The following is a 12151-nucleotide window of genomic DNA, read 5'->3' on the forward strand; positions in this document are numbered from 1 at the left end:
CAGTCACCATGGGTAAAAATAGATTAATGGTTTCTTACTGGCTGTAGTGCCAGAAATCGTGTGTGTTTTGTTTCTTTAGTAAAAAGGTCTATCAGTGTGATTGATGCAACTTTCTAAATATTTATAAAAAAATATTTTTACTTTTTGAGATACAGCTGCTTTGTATACTGTATATAGAGCAGCTGTATCATGCGCTGAAGCTTGTATCAGGTCAGCGGACTGACTGGTTCAGTGACAGTGGGTGTTTCATGCCTCTGACGCGCAGAATCCACCTGTAATTGATCACATCTAAGTTATGAACTTAGATGTGGTCGGTAACTGCTTGATCCTGTGTCAGAGACACGCAGGGCCCGCTGACACTGAACCCGTCAGTCCGCTGACCTGATACAAGCTTCAGCGCATGATACAGCTGCTCTATATACAGTATACAAAGCAGTTCTATCGAAGTAAAAATACTTTTTATTATAAATTATTTCGAAAGTTGTATGACTTTTTTTTTTTTTTTTTTTTTATTTATTTATTTTTTTTTCCGTTTTAAAATGTCTATTTCAAAGGTGTATATATCCTTTAAGTAATGCTAGCCATAGGCTTAATATGATTAACAAATGTTCACATAGGTAATTCGATACCTATAGGTAAAAAACTATAGGTATATTTTTTGGGATTCTGCACTGTTTGATGGTTCTTGAGCGTTCCTTAATTGAGAATTTTTATAACGTTGCAATGTGGAAGAAATCTATTAGTAGTTTATTGCCTGTTGTTGTTTTATATGGGTAGGGACACACACCGCATATACACTGTGTAGATTTTCCGTAACAGATTTCAGTGCGGAAAATCTGCCGCGTTGTACAGTAGCAGTAGAGTGGATGAGATTTGAACAAATCTCATCCACGCGCAGCAGAGAAAATGTGCATATAAACAGTTCATAAATTAACCTGCAATGCTTTTTTTTAAAATCCATAACATGTCAATTTATGCAGCGTGAATGTTGCTCATTTTCTGTGGGTTTTCCCCATTAAATTCGATGGGGACATAAAACCTGCAACAAATGGCCATTTGTTGAGACTTTTGCTGCAGAAACGGATTTTAAAATAAATTTAAAAAAAGCTTCTACTTACCCCCGGCCATTGTCATGGCGATGCAATCCTCTGTTCTGAGCACAGCACGGCCGCATGGCATGATGTTTCGTCCCATGTGACTGCTGCATTGGTCACATGGACTCTAGCGTCATCCCAAGAGCCTGGGCTGTACTCAGAGCAGAGGGTTGCGTCGCCATGATAATGCCCAGATGGTAAGTATAAAGCTTTTTTTTTTTTTCCTGTATTTCTGCAGCGAATAACTGCACCACAATTTGGCACGGCTTTCGTGAGGGTGGAATTTGCTGCGTATTCCAGGATGGATATGCTGTGTACTTTTTACGCCACGTAACTGCCCAGTGTGTCCCTACACTATAGTACCAACAAATTCCACAGCGCTCTACACGGATTATAAGCACTGCAGTTTCTGTCTGTCGCAAAAGGAGTCTGAAAACCGGTCATGATCAAGTCCAATTGACATTTTCTTTTGTAACAAGCTGTGTCACTTAAAAATAATTAGGACAAGTCTTCCGCAATAATGGTTCCATTATCTGACAGCAAGAAGAGATCTTGAAAATGCTGAATTTAAATATGCTTATTAGGCAGCTTTTTATTATATAATCTTCAAGTTTTAATTGCATAAGACTGGAAAACCAACTTTTATTGCGACATTATGAAGTAAAGCCTGAATTTCAACTAAATGGTGCTAAACCACCAATCATCTTCATAAATACTTTACATATTTCTGATGCTTTCTTCATGGCTAACATAGTCTAGCAATTTCATCTGATGTTTTTCATGTTCAGGGTTATGGTCGTAACTGAATACTTTGGCACCTAATTTGATTTTGCAACATGGCAGATTTTCAATTGAAATGCCTTTGTAAGAATTTTGTTATGACTTGGGTCTACGCAGATAACTTGTAATACTATAAAATGATACAGTGATTCACACCCTGAAATTCCACAGTTGTTATACTTGCCTTGGGAAGGTTGGTTTTTCAGTTCTCTCACAATTTGTATTGTAGCATTATTTGACAACGGATGTTGGGAGGGGAAAAACATACAGTCTAATATATTCCGATCCTTCTTTTGGAAACCTTTTTAAACTCAAAACCCACATCTTTAGCAATCATGCTGCCAAAATCACCCATGATTAATATACTTCCTTGGATCTTCATTTTACTTCATGGCACATGTGCGATCTTGGTCAAATCACTGGTCCACCATAGAGTATATAAAAGGCAATTGATGATTTGCCAAACCTTAGGGGGTCAGACACACCATTGTATTGCGGCTCTGTACAACCTCCGAGTTGTATGGAGATTTACTGTGGCAGCAATAGAAATAATTGGTGCCATACTGTACCTCCATATGCCTCTCGTTTTATATGGTGGCAGACACAGGGTGTTTGATCAGACCGGAAAAAACTTGTGGCATGCTCCATCGGATACGGTCTTACATGTGCTCATGGCTCTGCTGTGGGCATGAGACCAAAGTCTAGTTTTCATCCAATTTGGTTATTCTGCCACTTACCACCACTTTTTAATACTATATTTGTATAGCACCAACATATTCTCCTGCTATCCCTCACATCTGTCCCTGTCCTGAATGGATCTGTCCTCATCTAATTTTTATTAGGAACAGTTAAATAGGAAGCAGATTCGCATACTAGTAATTTTGCTCCTGTTTCCCAACATTGGCCTATATTGGTCCTTGACGCTCTGTTCTAACCTGTAGCGATGACATATTTTTTATAATGACGTCATATGCCTGGGTCGGTCAATCTATTACCATGGGAAATTGTCACGATGAAGGAAAATTGTAGTGGCTGACCACTATTGTCATCCACAGTCACAAGACGTCACTATGATGACACCTCATTGCTTCAGGAACTATACAGAGAGGTTAGGACGTATTAGGGCCCGTCTGTGGTGGAACGGAAAAAAAATCTCCAAAGTAACTTTGTTAAACTTTTTAAAAAATTTTTTTTATTTGGGAGGGGAATCTGCAAATTAAATACTTGATGTAGTTTCTAATAGATTTGTGCTGGTGTCACATTTATTGCATCGATTAAACACAAGCCCTCTATTTTCTGGTCTTTTGGTGTTCAGCTGGTATGTAAAGTATGTCTATCTGCATTTAAATTAGTGGCTCCAAGACAATCAGATTATATAGCAGTTACTTTGGTGAGAATATAACTGGAGCGAAATGGAAACTTCATTTTAAGTCTAATATTAGACCCTGCTTTGGAAAATTCCTTTTAAATGATCACAAGCTGAGAATAGCTAAAGAATTTCAACTTTCAGCAAATAGCATTCACCAGGAATTTTTAACCACTTACGACAGACCATGGGAAAATTGTATTTATTGGGTAACTGTCATTGTTTATATCAGATGGAAAGACCTATATCTATGGTCCCGGGCTGGTTTTATAATTTAAGCTATTTTTGCCATGTACAGTATATTTTTATATTGTTGTTTCAGCTTTCCTTACATGTTGGAAAATTCATGCTATTTTGGTTGAATGCCATACATGGCAGGCCTTCTCAGACTGAATGCAAGTCTTGACATTCTTGGCATGGTGCTAGGTAAAGTCTTCATCTTTCACATGTGATGTTCATGAGGCCTTGATTATGTTTTAATTGAAGAAATGGCCAGAGAAGTAATAGAATTGTTGGATAAAGATTTCTCATCAACGGTTGAACTGTCTAATTTCACCACATGAACTATTTGTCCTTATCCAAGCTTATCTAACCAGTTCTTCTATGTAGATAAGTAGCTACCATACACCTTTGTTGCCCATACCATGGGGGATAATGGAAATGTCCAACAACAATGATCCACTGATCATTGAATGCTATCATATGTGTAGCTTTAGACTTTTCTAGTTGACTTGACATTTTGAGATAATTAAGGGGTTGTCAAGTTTGAACATTTTTATATTTGTTTGTTAGAAGGCTGACATTAAGTTAATAGGTTGTCCGCATACTGAGATGTATGGGGACCTGGAAGCAAGTGTTCAGTGCACCTGCAGCACCAACAGGAGGAATGAGGCATTACACAGTTCTCATTTAAATCAATGGGCAGTCCGTGTAGTGCATGGGCATGCTGGGTGTTCCAGAATGCCAATGAAGCCACTCTGCTCTGAACTGGGGAACTCCTTTATTAACTTCAAATTCTATAATAGAATATTTGAAAATTGATTTTTTTAAACCTGACAATCCTTTTAAAAGGCGGTCACCATTTTCACGTGTTTTTTTTCATTGAATTTTGGTTCGGGTGACAAAGTGGCTATCATGTACTTGAGAACAGTCTTCATTTATTTTTGCTGCGGTGTTCCAAAATTAATTCATATTCGTATCTTCTATTTGGTTATGGTTGAAAATTAATTGGTTTTTCACTAACCAAATAGAAATTACTGGTCTTGATTTTGGTTGCCAGTTGTTTTAAAAAGTATATCAATATATCTTGTCCTATAGTTGAACTGCTGGTTTTTCCAAGCTGTATTTCTACCTATAATACAGCCCCATCCTATATGTGCTATTGTCATTGAGGCTGTGTAACTTTGTGTATACATTGCATTACTTATTTTGTACTGATCCGAAGTTACAGCCTGTATTCTACTCCGGAGCTGCATTCATTATTCTGCTGGTTGTTGGGGAAACAGTCGACTAGCTTCCCAAACAGCTTAGCTGATATTATTTTGTGAGACCGTTGAGTTTTTTTGCATCCGAGTTACTCTACAATACACAATGTAAAGACTATACTTCCCTGCAGACATAGACTTTGCAAGGGATTGTGGGATATTTCAGCTCTGAAGCCAGAATTGTGAATTCAGCTCTAGTCTATAAGGTTTCAACTCCGTAATGCAATGTATTTACAAAGTTGCTCAACCTTTTATGTAGATTATTTCTATTTGTAAACTGTGAAATGGTTGGCATGAAAATTGATAATCAGTTTGGTAGAATCTATATTGTGTACTGTCAATAGTGTACAACTGTCCCCTCCCGCCTATGTCTTGTTTTGCAACCACCAGCACAGGCTGTCATGACATGCTGGGAGTTGTAGTTTGGCAACAGCTGGGGAGAACCATAGGTTGTAAACCAGTGGTTGGTTTCCTCATTTCCTTAGTACGCTATACTGAAGTAAAGTATTTCTACCATATTTCCTCTTGCCTCATCTCCTTCAGATCGCAAGCACCTGTAGGCAGGGTTATCTTCCATTTTGTGTCATAGTTTGTTGAAATAATGGAGAATCAAAAAGACCCTAAGAGCCGGTTCACATCAGCGTCAGGGTTCCGTTGATGGGTTCCTTCAGACCTTTCAGTTGGTGGAACTACTCAACGGAAAGGCAAATGAAACCATAGCTTCCGTTTGCATTGCCAATGACAGAAACAATAGCGCAGTCGACTACGCTATTTATTCTGCCGGAAACCATTAGCAACGGAAGCATTACCATTGAAATCCATGGTAATGCAAATGGAAAGCTATGGTTTCCGCTCATTGGTTCCCCTGACGAGAAGGTCTGACGGAACCCCGATGCAGATGTGAACGTAGCCTAATACGTATATGTATTTTCTATTTCTGTAGGTAAATCGCACCTGGCAATAGTACAGCGGGTGAACAATGAAGGAGAAGGGGACCCATTCTATGAAGTCCTTGGGATTGTTACCTTGGAGGATGTTATAGAAGAAATCATCAAATCTGAAATCCTAGATGAAACAGATTTATACAGTGAGTTAAAAATGTGTTTAGTATGTTTGCTGTATACAATAAGATGCACTCAAGACATCAATAATTAGGACAACCAAGGTTTCGTATTAAGATTCGACAACCTGGGTGGTCTATGGTAGGGGAGGGTTTTATGCTTGCTTCCCTAGTGATGGTGGGTAGTGGAGAGGTTAATACCTGGTGTGGTACACCTCCACAAGCTCCATGGATCTACATGTATTAATACGGTCTTATAGATCGACCGGATAAAACTAGACCGGACAGGCAGAAACTGTGACAAAGTTATCACCGTGGTGCACGCTGTATGAGAAATGTGGTGCGTTGTGCTAGATTCTTTTTTTTTTTTCTCTTCCAAAATGCTACCTCTTGGCTGATTGTCATTTGGAGCAAAATACGAATGCAAAGAATGGTGCACGCTGTTAATAAACCTGGCGCTTTTTACAATATTAGCTATTCCTTTTTTTCGAGACCCTTTTCAGTACAGGGAAGGGAAGGTGCAAAAATTTTCTAAAACAAGTAATAAATTTGGTGCATTTTACTTGGTACCATAAAGATTCACCAATGTTGTTGTTGATTTCCACTTCACCCTTACTCTGAACTGATCACATAGTGAGAGAGCGGACTGTGCGGCTGTAATTTACCAGTTGCACAGCTGTCTCTGATCCTGTAGAGCGCAGTCAGGCCCCTTTAACTTTGGGCTATCGGGTGCACAAGTTTTAGCAAGGTCTTAAAAAAGCTGAATGGCTTTTTTTTTAATTTTATTTGATCAGGTTTAAAAAAATTAATGCAACATGATTTGGTTACTATAAGTAACTATTCCGCCCTTCCTGTACTCTCTATTTTTAGTATTCTAAATGTGTGTCTGATACTAGATATATTGCTGATGTTCTCAAAAAGCAACTCCAGACGTAACGTTACTTGTTTTTTTAATTTCTTGAGTCCATGTTGCACGTATAATATATTAATGGATTTGTTGTTTAACAGATTTCCATTTTTGTTTCTACTAAATGTATTAGCTGATAACCGAACAAAAAAGAAAATAACACATCGAGAGAGAAAACAAGATTTCTCTGCTTTTAAGCAAACCGACAACGAGATGAAGGTTAAAATATCACCACAACTTCTCCTGGCTATGCACCGTTTCCTAGCAACAGGCAAGTTCGGCTTATCGCAGCGTGAGATCACGAACAATCCCCTCGCTGGCTTCTGACTCCTGAAAGACTGAGAAGGGGTAGTGAGGCTGGAGTCATTCCCAATGTTTCTTCTTTGCTTACACGTGTTCTTCCTTCCTCTGTGCAATAGTGGCATTCTTCTCTGCCCAGAGCAGGGCACAGGGTCAATCTTTTCCATAATAAAAAGAGGGCTACAGAAAGTATCAAATAAAAAAGAACAAAAGTGCTATATTCCTTTACCTACAATATCAAAAAGTTACAGTAATTTATTTTAGTAATTCAATTCAAAAAGTGAAACTCATATATTATATAGATTCATTACACACAGAGTGATCTATTTACAGCATTTTTTTCTTTTAATGTTGATGATTATGGTAACGGTTAATGAAAACCCTAACATTTAGTGTCTCAGAAAATTAGAATATTTATATAAGCCCAATTTCAAAAATGATTTTTAATACCGAAATGTTGTCCTACTGAAAAGTATGCACAGTATATGCCCTCAATACTTGGTTGGGGCTCATTTTTCTGCGTTGACGCCTGGACTTGGTATAACACAGTGGACCAACACTATTGCATAGTGTCCAAAGTCCTGTTTTCAGATTAAAGTAAACTATGCATTTCATTTGGAAATCAAGGTCCCAGAGTCTGGAGGAAGAGTGGAGAGGCATCAATCCAAGTTGCGTGCGGTCCAGTGGGAAGTTTCCACAGTCAGTGATGGTTTGGAGGCCGTGTCATCTGCAGGTTTTGGTCCACTGTGTTATATCAAGTCCAGAGTCAGCGCTGCCGTCTACCAAGAGATTTTCGAGCACTTCATGCTTCCCTCTGCTGACAAGCTTTATGGAGATGCGGATTTCATTTTCCAGCAGGGCTTGGCACCTGCCCGCACTGCCAAAAGTACCAATACCTGGTTTAATAACCACAATATCACTGCGCTTGATTGGCCAGCAAACTCGCCTCACCTAAACCCCATACAGAATCTATGGGGTATTGTCAAGAGGAAGATGAGACACCAGACCCAACAATGCAGACGAGCTGAAGGCCGCTATCAAAGCAACCTGGGCTTCCATAACACCTCAGCAGTGCCACAGGCTGATAGCCTCCATGCCACGCCGCACTGGTAACACCTCAGCAGTGCCACAGGCAGATCGCCTTCATGCCACGCCGCATTGATAAGACCTCAGCAGTGCCACAGGCTGATCGTCTCCATGCCACGCCGCATTGATGCAGTAATTCATGCAAAAGGAGCCGCGACCAAGTATTGGAGGCATATACTGGACATACTTTTCAGTAAGTCAACATTTCGGTATTAAGAATCGTTTTTGAAATTGGGCTTATATAATCACATTTTCTGAGACTAAATTTTGGGTTTTCATTAACTGTTACCATAATCATCATCATTAAAAGAAAAAAATGTAATGTAATGAATCTAAATAATGAGTTTCACTTTTTGAATTGAATTACTGAAATAAATTAAATGTTTGATATTCTAATTCATTGAGAAGGACTTGTGTGTGTATTTGTGTGTATGTATATATGTGTGTGTGTGTGTATGTATATATATATATATATATATATATATATATATATATATATATATATATATATATATATATATATATATAAAATGAATTTCACTGTTTAAAAGCCCATTTTTATTCCATATACTTCATTCAAGAGGACTCTCCTGACATGTCTGTTTTAGTAAATACTTGTATTCCCCATGAAATAACAATTCCGATTTAGAACTCTGCAATGTGCAGTTCCTCTGTTATTCCTTCTGGAAATGTATGAATAAACTGGTCATCATTCCCCTTGTCAAAGGGGCATGTCCCTACACTCTCTGATGCTCTCAAATTATTGCTTATTGGCAGACTGGGAAGAGACACATCCTATTGACAAGGGGAATGGTAGAAATCAGTTGTAAAGTTTTTTGGTTTTTTCCCAGATATTTCCAGGAGGAATAAGAGGAATGGCACAATGCAAAGTTTTAAGAAAAGCTGCTCCAGCATTGGGAATACATGTATTTACACAAACACACATGTCTGGAGAGCTGACAAGTCATATGTAGCCATGGTAAACCTATTCCTCTGACTGGGTAGGCGCTAAGTTGTGCTTGCTCTGTTCTTGAATGTACAGTAATCATTCATTGTTCCCCCTGCAGAAGTGGATGCCTTTAGCCCATCTCAAATGTCAGAGAAGATTCTTCTGAGGCTGCTCAAACATCCCAATGTCATCCAGGAACTAAAGTTCGATGACCGGAATAAGAAGTCTCCTGAATACTACCTCTACCAGCGTAATAAGCCGGTGGATTACTTTGTGCTGGTTTTACAGGTCAGACTTGTTGCTATGATTTTCATATAGACTAATTCATTAGCACACTGCCTTGTAGTAATATTTGGGATTTGCTTACAAGCTAAAAATTGACTGGTCAGTCAGTAAGCTGAAGACTCTCTATCTAGATAGGTTTCATGTTATCATATTTTTGGTTTTTGCTATATATTTTTTTTTTCTTGCTACTTACTTGACATGATCTTTTTGGGGTTGTCCACCTAGGACAATCCCCTCCTCTTCTGCAGCTCTCCCAACTGTAAGTTTATCAAAGACCGTCTTGTTGCTGGAAGTTTCCAGCATGTTTTTCTTATGGTCAATGGTAGAAATATGGTTGCACCAAGTCCTCTACTGTTTTGCCAATAAAGAGGGTCAAGAGCTGGAGACCCCCCTCAATTATGTCCATGTGTCCTAACCGGGCATATTGCCAGGGGGTGTACAATGTCTTTAAGTATGATTGGAGTAAGGGGTAATCTGAGATGGAGCTCATTTGTAAGTCTAGGATCCGCATGACTGTTTTCAAAGGTTCCAAATATTTTTGCCTCTTCCTGACCCCATGACAAGTCTTGTGGGGTGTGCTAGGGTTATATCGTCCATAGGGACAGAGATTGAACTTTAATCAAAGCCTGAAAAACCACCTCCTAAGGCTCTGTTCACATCCCGTCTGAGCCTTCCATCAGACATATACGTTGGGAATATTGCCCAATGTATACCTCCGACCGAACGTCCTGACATATGCCACTATATAGGCATACAGTGGCATATATCGCCCATAATCTCCCTCTCCAGAAAAAAAAAAAAAAGTATACCGCACAGTGTACGTTTTTTTGCAGGATGCCTCTGCATAGAAAAAAATAGTAGACTACACTTTTCTATAAAGCAAATTAAAGGCTATACTAACTTATGCCACCTCGACGGAGACACTTTTTGCCTCCATTGTCTGAATAAAGCCCTATGGATACATAGGGCGTATACGCCAGGAGCTTTTCCCAGTGAATATACCAAATGTAGGGCTCAAATGTGATGTGGACAGAGCCTTAGTTAAACAGGGGTCCAGTAGACTGAGAACTGTGCTGATGTTTGCAGGGTCTTTTCTCGTAAAGACTTGTTTAGTTGTTTCTGTGCCTGCAAGAATGATAATGGGGTGGGGGGCACCATGGAGAATGTGCTTAACTGCTTGTCTGATTTTGCAGGTTTTGAGTGGAGTAAGGATTTAGTATGTTCACTCATGCAGATACGTACACACAGGATGTGGGACCCAGTCCATAAATTTCATGCTGTTTTTCTGCTTTGCTAAATGACCTGGGAAAACCATAATCCGTATTTATCTGCAGGGGAAAGTGGAAGTGGAAGCCGGGAAGGAAGGGATGAAATTCGAAGCTGGTGCCTTTTCATATTATGGAGTGATGGCACTCACAGCATCACCAGGTAAATACAATTAAATTATTTCTAACTCTGGTTATGTTAAAAATCTGTACCGTTTTCTGTGTAATGTACAATAATTCAAGGGTCTGCCGCCTTCAGATGACTTTTACTTATTGGTGTATACATGCCCTCCATGTCTGAAAGAAGCTCTATGACCATCCACAGAAAAGTATTTTTTTATTTATATATCAGATCTAATCTCCCCATCCTGTTATTTTAGTGGCTTGTGATATTATTATAGAATTTCTTGAGGATCCAGCAGCAATTGGTTCTAATGATTTTACGGATTTCGCTACTATCCATCAAACGACTGACCCTGCATATACAGCATTAGCCACATTGATGGGCAAGCAAGAGTTAATTTTTTGCCGGCTCACTTTACCTGATATAAACATTGAAGATGGGGCTTAGGCCTAATTCACACGAGAGATGAATATGTCCGTGTGATGGTCGTTAAAACAGCCATCACGCGGACTTATGTTTTTCAATAGGGCCGTTCACATGGCTCTTTCAGCGGACCGTGTGAAAAGTCAGTTGAAAAAGAGAACCTGTCCTATTATCTTCCGTTTTCACGGATCCCTCCATAGGCTCAAGTCTATGGGGATCCGTGAAAACGGGACCCGCACAGGGGCACCTGGGACGTGAAAAATAACACGTTTTTCACGTCCGAGTTTTCCCACGTTCATGTGAACCTAGCCCTAGGTCTGTTTTGGGTTTCCTTTTTTTTTTAACCAGGAAGAATAGCGCTGCAGACTACACTATTCGCTGGTGGCAAAGCAACGGAAACCTGAAGGCATAGACCACAAAGTGTACTACTTGAACTGATTTTATGGAAGCATAGCCTAGTCCTTGTGTAATGAAAAGTTATCTAACTTTCTAATATACTTTGTTTTTCAGTGCCTCACCATTTACAAGATGTCTGCTTGCGGTCAGTGAAGGAAACACTCATATGAACATCCAGAGGCTGAAAATCAGGACAGATTATGTCCAGCTGCACGGCTAGGCTAGGTTCACACAGTGCAGTAGTGTGCCATGTGTCAAAACCACATGCATTTTACTGCATATACCCAGCCTTAAAAGGGTGTTTTTGTCATCACCATAAATGTATGATAGGTGTTGGTCGTCCCCTCTCGGACCCACACCTTTCTCTATAACTGGGGTTCATTCACTTCTATGGTGGTTAAAGAATCAGCCAAGTACCACACGCTCAGCTGTTTCTGTAATTCCCAGCCACCTCTTCATTGATTCTTTGCCGCCTCACCAGGTGGACGTGGACGTGGTCAGGGGACCCCTGTTCTGGAGATAGATTTTCTGGGACCCACATCTATCAGACCTTTATGGGTTATCCTGTGGATCTGCTATAAATATCTAAGATGGGAATACCCCTTTAAGAGCGAGCTCTGGTATACTGTTCT

General features: G+C 39.5%; 1 protein-coding gene across 3 annotated transcripts in view; it reads left to right on the forward strand.

Annotated features, from left to right (window-relative positions):
- The window catches only part of CNNM2 (cyclin and CBS domain divalent metal cation transport mediator 2), a 111184-nt gene that overhangs the window by 79219 nt on the left and 19814 nt on the right, over nt 1–12151 (forward strand). For 2 of the 3 annotated variants that reach the window (XM_075841083.1, XM_075841084.1), the window contains exons 2-5: nt 5668–5811; nt 6825–6962; nt 9145–9314; nt 10646–10739. In XM_075841083.1, coding sequence (XP_075697198.1) covers nt 5668–5811; nt 6825–6962; nt 9145–9314; nt 10646–10739 — 546 coding nt within the window. Of the gene's footprint in view, nt 1–5667; nt 5812–6824; nt 6963–9144; nt 9315–10645; nt 10740–11633; nt 11712–12151 lie in introns of those variants that run through there. The other variant, XM_075841085.1, reaches the window with a different exon arrangement.

This window comes from Rhinoderma darwinii, chromosome 11 (genome assembly GCF_050947455.1).
Source record: "Rhinoderma darwinii isolate aRhiDar2 chromosome 11, aRhiDar2.hap1, whole genome shotgun sequence".
Taxonomy (NCBI): Eukaryota; Metazoa; Chordata; class Amphibia; order Anura; family Rhinodermatidae; genus Rhinoderma; species Rhinoderma darwinii.